This window comes from Nansenia antarctica (genome assembly GCF_963989245.1).
Source record: "Nansenia antarctica genome assembly, chromosome: 2".
In the NCBI taxonomy this organism is placed as follows: domain Eukaryota; kingdom Metazoa; phylum Chordata; class Actinopteri; order Argentiniformes; family Microstomatidae; genus Nansenia; species Nansenia antarctica.
In genome coordinates, this window is record NC_137675.1 from 51106452 (window position 1) to 51117350 (window position 10899).

Genomic DNA, 10899 nt, shown 5'->3' on the forward strand with positions numbered 1-10899 from the left:
TCGGCTGCAATTGATAGTGGAAGACACTACCTTGTGTGTGCAATGTTGAATATGGTGAAGTGTAGGTTGTGTCAAGTTTCACTCTCCACAGTCCTGAATGCTTGGAGTAAGTGTAGGAATGTATGAGACACGTTTACTGCCTGGAACGAAGCGTTATGTGTTGATGTGCCTTGGCTCCGCGATGGTGTCACCTCTGTGCGCTTGTGTATTGTCCGCACGGTACCCGGGTGGGAAATCTCGGCAGAAAAGTGACACATCGGAGTTAATACCAGAATTCTGACACATCGGCAGAGTAATATAAAGCCATGGAGAAACAGAGTAAAGTAAGGGAAGAAACAACGACTACCAAGGTAGCCAAGCTCAAAGAAAAGAAACAGAACCCGGGACGGCTTTTTCGAAAGAAATCACTCAAGTCAGTTGGGAGTTTTATGAACAAAATTATTAAAACTTTGGGCACTTTCACCCACTCTGGCGACGTCGGCGCGGAGGACGACGATGGGGGGTTTGGGGACGGTACACCTTGCACACTCAGTGCCAACTCAGGACATTTCAAAGAGGAATCCCATGTCACCGGAGATCATGCAGTTAAAAAGACTTCAACAACGTCTTCTCGCTTCTCGGTGAGAGAGAGGCTTTTATGGTGCTACGGCGACCACATTCCAGGTGTGCTGGGTCTGAAAAACCACGGGAACACCTGTTTCATGAACGCCGTGGTCCAGTGCTTGAGCAACACTGACTTGCTGGCGGAGTATCTCGGCTTGGACCGATACAAGTTGGATCTGAGTCGAAGGAGAATGAATGGGATTGTTAAAAGTGAAGAAATTCACCATGCCAAGGGTGAGGTGACCGAACAGTTGGCATCACTTGTTCGGGCACTGTGGACTTTGGAATACACTCCGCAACTGTCAGTGGAGTTCAAGGTACCGTAGCCTATTACCAGTATTCAAAAAGTAATTGTGAAGGTTTGGGACTGGTCATGATGTGTGGCTGTCAAAGAATCGAATTTGGAGCAATATGTGGTACGCTGCTGCTATAATGTTGTGGGTTACAACCGCGGTCATAGTCCAAGGGGAGAAGTCGAGATCATTGCTGTAGTGCCAACTGAGATACAGGTGCGTGCAATACCGTGATTGCACCTTGCCCTAGATTTGATGTGAAACCTCAACATAAACATAAAAGTAACTTATATTTTACAGTGGTTAAATTGCTGTGTACCTTTACCTGTAAATACAGTGTAACTGTAAGTACGATTACACTGGTAATAATTACAATAACACTGTATTTACACTAATAATTCCGTACTAATCAACACTGTAAAGTATTACTTGATAGGTCAGCAAAGTCCTAAGAAAGCATAGTAGTATTATTGTAAATTATGACATGTTGCATTATCAGAAGAGGGCCTCCCAAAACTGTATGAGAAGTGTGTGCCTTACATGGAAGAGAAGGTTTGGTTCACCAGAGCCATGGGGTCACCTGAACCTGAGGGCATGGGGTCACCAGAACCTGAGGGCATGGGGTCACCAGAACCTGAGGGCATGGGGTCACCAGAACCTGAGGGCATGGGGTCACCTGAACCTGAGAGCATGGGGTCACCAGAACCTGAGAGCATGGGGTCACCAGAACCTGAGAGCATGGGGTCACCAGAACCTGAGAGCATGGGGTCACCAGAACCTGAGAGCATGGGGTCACCAGAACCTGAGAGCATGGGGTCACCAGAACCTGAGAGCATGGGGTCACCAGAACCTGAGGGCGTGGGGTCACCAGGTGCCTGGCTGCAGTGCTGTGTCTGCACTCTGCTCCGTCAGCTAGTCAGTCACACAGAACACAACCACCTTGAAAGTAGACAATGGGCCTGCTGTACTGATTTTAAAGAAACAACCTTGTGAACAATACAATGTGTGTGTGTGTGTGTGTGTGTGTGTTTGTGTTTGTGTTTGTGTGTGTGTGTGTGATGGATTGGACCTTTTGATTGCCCTTGTGTATTGAGTATAGCCTGCCCTACGGTATGACAGCTTTGGGAAAATGTGCCTGAAATGTTCCATTCACAGGTGTAATGAGCATCAATCACACCTTTTTACCTGGCTGTGACCTGAAGTTATTCCTACATTACAGTGGGCTAGGGTTTTGAAAAGTAAAAACTTTGTTCTACATAGTATGTCATGGTATAGGAAAAACTAGGCCTAACCAACTCTGCACTGAAGGAGTCAGATACCCTAACTACTGTACACTAGTACAGTACCAAGCTGAGCTGTGTTGGGCTGGCCTACTAATGACTGGTTACACATCCTATAGTGATACAGTATATGAGCCAGGACAGTATGGTTCAGGTCAACCCTGTAATGTGTTAAGTTACTGAAGCCTTTTCCAGACTGTCGGGCTGTATGTTCAATTCCGTGCCATACTCAATGAGGGGCCCACACAGAGCAGCACAGTTCAGGCCGACCTGGTAATGTGTAAAGCCACTGTTTGCGTTTCTTGTGGATCATTTGTGGCAGTAGCGTATCTAGGTACCGTCAGGCGTTCCGACCCTGCCCTCTTTAGGAGAAAACCCCCACAATCATCATCACAATCCTGCGCCTGCAGCACTTTTCTCTGGATTTCTGTGAGCCATATACCGGTAGTTGAAGGCAAAAGGAACACATTACAGTGGGTTTATTCTTGGAAATGCTAATTGCTGTTCAGGGGTGTAAGAATACTATAGCTACCGGCATTCCCTGGCCCTGTATTGTAGAAATTGAAAGACTCGATCCAACTGCCAACCTCTTCTTCTTAGTGTAGGCTACTGGAAGTAAAGGGGTTGTTGGTGAAGTTTTTCCCTGAGTAGTCAAAAGTAGCCGATCGAGAGAGTTGCCAACGATTATATCCACAGATTATATTAGCTTTATTGTGCAGTCAGTGGCGCACTGCCTGTCAGACAGGTCTCAGGTACGAATCAATCGTAACTGTGTTACTTTGTGGTTGTTTTTTCTTGGCCCAGTGTTCTGTGGTCTGAGCACAAGTTTAGAGCAGTGACGGTTCTCTCTTCCAGAAATGTGCATCTCTCCCACTTCTCTGGACATCCTACCCAACCCCACACCCTGCATGGTCACGTCCCATGGGTCTTTCATAGCAAATCATTTGAGTACAACAATCTAAGCGAATAACATGTAATCAGCATAGTCGATATCTCAAGATAGCCTTTGTGTAAAAACGCTCAACGCCTTCTCTCATGTGATGAGATGTTTGCTGTGTTCTCTGGGTGCGCTTGGCTGGTAGTTCGGTGACCATAATGACCATCACCGGGAGAATCAGACAACACAAACCATTTATAAACTATAATTCTAAAACCTTACCCCATCACTTAAATGTTCCAGTTAACATAATTATGATCATTATCAATCACTCCACATGTCATTATGAGTCCAAGGCGATTAATGAACAGATTCAGATTTAGATTCAGATTCAGACAACTTTATTGATCCCACTGGGGGCCAATTCATTTGTAGCTTACTCCTCATTCAGACACAGACAACAGACAACAGCGTTGAAAAAGAACAGCAGAGAAGGAGGATAAGAAGAAGTACATCTAACCATTGGAACTCCTGTGCCTCACACAAACACATCTTTATGCACTCAATGTCAATTAGTTGAGAATAAAGGTGGTTGATAAAAATGCGGCACATTACATACTAAGGTAGGTACAGACCGCACCTTATAACAATGACGGTGTACATAAACTGTCAAGTAGTCCATGTTTACAGTCACGAAAACCAATTACCGATTTAATGGGTTAGGGTTAGAATAACTGAACCTATGCAATTTACATGTAGAATAATCTTAATCAATATGCACTGTGTAAAGTTAGATTTGAAAGTGATGGAAAGGGGCAACCCAATGCAAGAGGACACTTAGTTAATCCATCAGTTGCCTTGTTTTTTGAAGAGACAGTGAATGTACAAAACACCCTTGGTTGATCAAAGGAAAAAGTTCCCCACAGTGAACGTCGCTCGATCTCGACTTCCTCTTGGGTCGGTCGGCCGGAACAGTCGTCACAGGCGGGAGAAAAACTAAACAAAATTGATGGTAGGAGGATTGGCCACATTCCAGCAGCACCTGGCATGACAGGGGACATGAAGGGAGGGGGAGCAGGGGGGGATTACGTACATTTTTATCGAAGGTTAGCTTTTAAGTGCTGCCGGCGACTTTGAAATTATTCTCAGTCTTCATGTCCTGTCCTGCCTGTCACGGCCCAATCCGAGGGGTCCATACTGACTACCGGCTCCAGAACAGATGTTTTTAAAGGGGAACTGCCAGTGTGTCCTGGCCTACTGTGTTATCTGAGCCGCTCCTGGTAGATTTCAGTGTTTGCACAGAGAAAGACTAGGACTACTGCGCAGGGTCGGACCATGGACAGAAACTCAAACAATTTACTGGACAACAACTTGTGTATGGGTTACCATAACATGGAGGAGAGGCCTAGGACAGGGGCCAGGGCAGGAATGGATGCCTCCCTAGTCAGTCCTTCCTACATAGATTAGCTATCTGACCTTGTTGGGAGGCTAAGGCATTTCAGTGATTGACATGTTTTTGTGATGACCTCATCCTTTTTTCTTTCCGAGGCCATATTGGTGTGAACTGACTTTACCCCACCTTATCTCTCTACCCCCCCCACTCCTCCCTCCCCCCACCCATACCTACCCCCCCCCACTCCTCCCTCCCCCTGCCCATGCCACCCCGCTCCACCCCCCCCCTCCCTTCTCTACAGTATTCTGTGGACTATACAGCGCCGCATATGGCAGCCGTGGTTTTACAGTTTGTTGTGTTCTGTCTGCATTGCTGTCTGTCCTGTGTTGTTTTGTTTGCATTGCATTTAGAAATGCTCTTACTGTAACGCCGAATCAAATTCCAATATGTGTATGCTTAATGTGTATGCATAAATGGCAATAAATGTTATCTCGTTATCTCATCTCATCATGGTGACAGTGACGCTATCTTTCAAGAATGTGTCAATATTTGGGGTCTCCAAGCTGGGCCTTAATGATTAACTGATGCCGCTTTCTAGAATGTCGGTTTCCAGCTGTGGCTTTCAAGAATGGCACTATAGTAGGAAGTGACACGGAGAAGTCACAGAGAGATTCAACTGTCTGTTGTATTATCATCCATCAACAGCTTATGAATTGATACAACCACGGAGCCACAGAGCCAAGGTCACAAACATAGTTTTTTTAAAAAGGAGGACTTTTGTGTCACATTCTTCATGCCACAATTATTTGCAGATTTGCCTGTATGAGTACTGATAGTGTAGCGATGAGACGTCATCTAATGTAGTTACAGTGACAGTTATGAGCCCTAGCATTAATAATAATAATAATAATAATAATACATTTATTTTATAAGGCGCCTTTCATGGCACTCAAGGTCGCCGTACAACAAATTTAAAAACAGTTAAAAAATTCAAAATACAAAATACATAGAAATATACAGTATAAACATAGCTAGCAGCAGAGCAGCACGGGAACAGTAAATCAACAGGGATACGCCTGCGTAAACAGGTGGGCTTTGAGGTGGGTTTTGAATGAGGAGATTGAATCAATGTTCCTGATGTCGGGGGGGAGGGAGTTCCAGAGGCGAGGGGCGGAGCGGCTGAAGGCTCTAAACCCCATGGTGGACAGACGGGCTGGGGGGACGGTCAGGTTGATGGAGGAGGCATTGTATCTAGACAGGACTGGCAGGCCTGGAGCAGTCTACTGTAGCCAGTTTGAGTCCTGTCCTCACCACTGCAACCCGACATGTGTAACACAGTGAGATCACAAAGACCACACTGGAAATAAGTGCTGCATAATGCTTTCATGTGTTATCATAATGGGCTCTGTACTTTTAACTGTACACTTTACACAAAAGAGAAATCGAATCAAATCAATATGACCTCTCGAGATATAGGCCTATCACATAGAAAACAATGGCAGGACCTCGTCCACAGTATTAATTATGTCTCTGAGGCAATTGCCACGTTTGGACACTGACAATGATTACTGTAATTATCTTGGGAGAACTGCAAATAGTGACAGCTTACAATTATAGCATTATATGTCCTTGGAGTGCGTTGTTTAATTTAGGGTTAGGGTTCGTTTTAATGTTGTATTTGGTATGTTTCTTATATTCTAGACAGTTTTACCTCAATTGTACGCCCCGTCTCTCCCTATGATAGACATTTAGGGGAAAAACTGTACTAAGCAATGTACTGTAGACATCATTGTTTATGCCACAACTGGCCTTCCAGTCTTCAAGAGCCCATTATGTCATACTGCGGTTTATTTTCTGGCCACAATGGAACACACTGTTGCTGCTGGCACTGGAAGAGCTGGACGATGGCGTTGTCTGCACAACTCAATGGCTATGATCGTGACGTGATCGTCGTTGTGACCACGGTGTGTACACATGTGTGGGCCCTGGACAGACTTGGGTGGGGAGACACCTCACCTTTGCTTTGTTTGTGTCTGAGTCTCAGAGGGGACGGGAACGAAGACAACGTTAAGAGGCTGCTTTCCCCCAAAACGAAAAGGCCTATCACATTAAGAGATCAGTCCCACATATGATGTCATTCAGATTAAGGGACAGGGGGAGTCACAGGAAGTCATCCTGAGATGACCATATAAGGACAATGTCTTAACCATATGGCCTTAAGACAAAGAAATGCTAGGTCATAAAACCCCCCTTGCCAGGAGAATCCTGACAGAACTATGCAAGTCAAAAGACAAATTATACAGGCCTATACTATACAGTTTTTGTGTGTGTGTGTGTGTGTGTGTGTGTGTGTGTGTGTGTCAAAATATACCACAGTATCCTTAGATTCCCCTCTGTTTATGAACTTTGTGTTCACTTTGTACAACGCTCAGCTGAATTACCTACCTTGATGATGAGTTGCAGCCCAGGCAGTTCCTCCTCCCACTCCTACCCCAGTGTTCTATCAGACAGGTTGCACGAAACCAACCAACCGCTCTGCGATGATGGGATAGCTAGACTTAGACGGGCACTGTGCAGCGTGTGGCTGATATTAGGGATTATTAAGCAATGATCACAGGCGCCTGTCCTCTCTATAATCTCTCATTACTGCCACAGCTCCTCCAGGCAGCCCGCTGCAGTTCACACGGCTAATTCCTGCTTAATTGAGTCGTGTGCCACTCATACTCTTACATCACAGATTCGTGACTATGTTGTGATCAGTGTGGGCTTACTGTGTGTATTCCTCAACTTACGTTTCTTGTGGCGCGGCGATAACTAAAGAATGTCTTTGTTTTGATGTTGGGTTCTTACAAAGAAAAGAAGAACACTTCAAAACTGTTACTTAAGTTCATAGGGACAGGGTAACAGTAGGCTATTTCAAGTTGTGTGTGAAAAAAAACGTCTTTTGAATATCCGAACGTGAGACACCGTAAAGGGGTTCAGTTTCAGCCTTCCCAGGTCACTTCTGATTGGGCTTCAAGTGTTTGGAGAATATTCTGCCCCAGGACCTTAAATAGCTTTGTCTCAGAGCGCGGGCACCGAGGGAAGCGTGAAGAGCATTAGTGCAAATTTGCAATTCAAGAATCCCCTCTGATCAGCGTGCTGTGGCGAGAGAGAAGGGGCTTTGAGCCTGTGATTGACACTGTGTGGGTCCACTTACTGTCTGTACTTTACCACTGGAAAAAGCAACAGAGCTTTTGGAGGAAGGAATCCCGTGTGCATCCACAGGTGTACTCTACCAACACACACATCTTAGTTAACCAAGTCAGTGAATATATTGCACTGCGTGTGTTTCATATTTCTATGTAGGCAAGATTGGCTTCGAATAAACCGACAGCTTTGCAAGGTAATGCAATTTGGGTATTCCAGCTGCTCCCCAGTGCATTACAAACTGTCAGATTTGGAACTGAATTAGTCTACTGCTGTTTTGTTTTTCAGCCGAAGGTGATTCATGCGTTTAGACAAGTTTTACAGGCGTGTGTGGTATAAGCACTGTATTCTATTTGAGCTACATAAGTATCCATTTGAGATGTTTATTAAACAACAGCAGCTAATCTGTTTTCCTGGTTTATTGAAGACACACTCATTCACCAATTTCGACATTTGAGCTCTATACATTGACTGCTCCAATAAACAGTGGGCAGCATGACATCTGTAATCTTTGTTTTATTCTATTCTGTTCTATTGACAATGTGCCTCTCATTTTCCCTCTTTCCAGACTATAGTGTCCAAGTATGGATCACAATTCAGAGGAAACTCCCAACATGATGCCCTGGAGTTCCTCCTCTGGCTCCTGGACCGTGTTCACGAGGACGTCAACCTGGCGTCCTGCAGCAACAACAACAACATGGCCGCAGCTCCGGGCAGGGTAAGAGTGTGTCAGACCTTATTTGGTGTGTCTATAGTCTGATGGGCTATTTCCATTCTATGAGTTCTGTTTCCATGGGTAGGCCTTCAGTGACACACATTCCCATTGGCTGAACCCTGCGACCTCTGGACACAAGTGCCAATTATACTGTACCTGTGGCCGACAAACCTTGAATTAAGTACAAAACATCTGCTAGATCCTCCTAGCTTTCAGTGATTTGCCTTCCAAGTTACAGATCACCTACTTAAGAAATACTGTTCAAATTCTGTTCAGCTCTCCTATAGGTTGTTATCATTAAGCGTCACAATAGTCTCTGTGAAGGAATATCGTTTGATTTGATTTGGAACGTATTGAAATTAGTCGAGGGGAATCAGAAGAGATTTCCCACATCCACGTGGGATGTGGCTATTGGTCGATAATCCATTAGTGTCTCTACACGTAAATCCAACCATATCTAATCAATGACACATGAGGCTAAATCAGCTAGAAGTTTATGCAGCGGTCGATACAGTCACCGTACTGTACCACATTTGCAATAATGTTAGTCAAATCTCACAATAGATGAGATATATCAAACCACTTAGCATGCTAGTATGTTTCTTTCCATGTCGTAGGTACGGTAGATAGTTACAGCTACTGAGAAACTTACCTCATGTTTATTATAAACCCTTTCTGTTGCAGGTCGACAAAGTGTAGTGAACGTTGTTTTAAGGGCAGAAAGAATCTGATTGGATTAGGGCAGAACAAATCCAATTGGTTTCGAAAAAGTGAATGGGCAGAGTTTAACAGATGCACAACTTTTGCACCTGGTTTAGTCAGCTAGCTGCTGGTGGTTGACCAGGTTTGCACTGGAGATGCATCTCTCTGCTGTTCAACAGGCAAACGTGAAAACGTATGAACAATAAACCTCAACTGTTAATAGACAATTTTCCAGTTTGTCTGCTAATCACTTTTATTTCATATCACCCAAATATCAAATCATGTCGCCAAATATGATAGAAAGCAGTTTGATTAAGCAGCATTTTATGTGTGGATGAGAGAAGGCCATCCAGTTGAACATTTTTACATTTGCACTATATTGTGACGTTTCTAACCCTAACCTATAGCACCTACACTATATAATCTTGAGCTTTTTCTTTGATGGCCTCAATAAGCACTCTGTTGTTATCTGATACTATGAATCTGATTGGGGTGTGATTGGAAAGTAGCTGCGAAGCATATTTTCTTTTCTCTCCTGTGCTTCAGTACAACAGTTGGACAGCATCACACATACACAACAGACTTATCCCCCCTCCAGCTTGTGTTGCTTACCGATCTGTTTCTATTTAAAGCACTTTGTATCACTTTGGTCAGAAGTCAAGCGAAGGATTTGATGTTTGGGACGTGAAAGCTCTCTTAAGAGGAATTTGAGCTAGCTTTCTCACTTGGTTGGTATCAACTGACACAGACATATTTCTGGATTTGTTTGAGAGACTTACCTGCTTGTTTGTCTGTATGTCTGTTATGAGGGGTAGTCGTAGATCTATGTCGACTAGCTCTATGCTCCAGTAAATGACTGGTGCTGCTATCAAAGATGGGCAACTTTTGCAGCGTGGAGCCTGAGGACGTGTAGATTAAAAGTGTGGTGATTTTCTGTTTGATACCTTCCTCCATGCTTCTGCCTCCTCCTCCAGGGAGGCCTTTGGCCATGCTGAAGCATGACACCCCCCCCAAATACCACTTTGATCTCTTCCACTGTGCGCTATTAGCTGGGAATTTCATGTATTATTAAAAAACATATTTTATACATTTCTTTTTGCAGTGTTATCAGGGTGATAACCAATGGAATGATTTATAAAAAGTGCTAAATTCGCTGTTCGTGAGTCAAATAAATCTACACTGTATCTGTGTCCCTGTTCCCGGAGGCATATCTCCAATGATTTATGCTGTTGTATCATCCTAGCTCTTCTTTTATCTGGGAACTTACTGTAAATCTCAGACTCCCAAGACAATACATCACTTTATTTGTATGTCTTAACCAAATGGGTATGTGCACACATGAATAACCATCTTTGGCCATGTTTGGCCATTCAACTGTAGTCATATTGTTTTTACTATGGTTTTGGGAGGGTAAATGGTGCGCTCTGGACCATGAGCACAGCTTACTGCGTGACAAAACCTGGACCATAATGGAAAAAAACAAAACAGTCTGCTCTTTATTCCTGCTATTGAACTTGACACTGTATCTTTGAAATAGCAAAAGAGCAAACCTGTGGTCTGTTGAAACCTAACCTTACCCTAACTCACATAAGGACGTGCAGTACAAGGGGTAGACACTAGACAGATGTTTGGAGGTGCGGTTGTCAATGCGAGCTCCCTCAGTGTGTGGGTGGGTTTGTTCTTGAATGTGTGGGTGCATGGATGTGTGTAAGTGACACTAATGATAATGTGTGTGTGTGTGTGTGTGTGTGTGTGTGTGTGTGTGTGTGTGTGTGTGTGTGCGTGTGTGTGATAGTGAGCATGTGTGTGTTCCTCAGTTCACTGAGCCATTAAGAATGTCTGTTTGC

The 10899-nt window shown here is 44.2% G+C and overlaps 1 protein-coding gene across 1 annotated transcript in view; it reads left to right on the forward strand.

The window, feature by feature from the left end:
- Positions 1-305: 305 nt before the first annotated feature.
- Positions 306-10899, forward strand: part of LOC308151069 (ubiquitin carboxyl-terminal hydrolase 43-like) — a gene marked incomplete at both ends in the record, with an annotated part of 89760 nt that continues 79166 nt past the window's right edge. The window contains 2 exons of the mRNA XM_080523880.1: positions 306-920; positions 8204-8353. Coding sequence (XP_080380006.1) covers positions 306-920; positions 8204-8353 — 765 coding nt within the window. The remainder of the gene's footprint in view (positions 921-8203; positions 8354-10899) is intronic.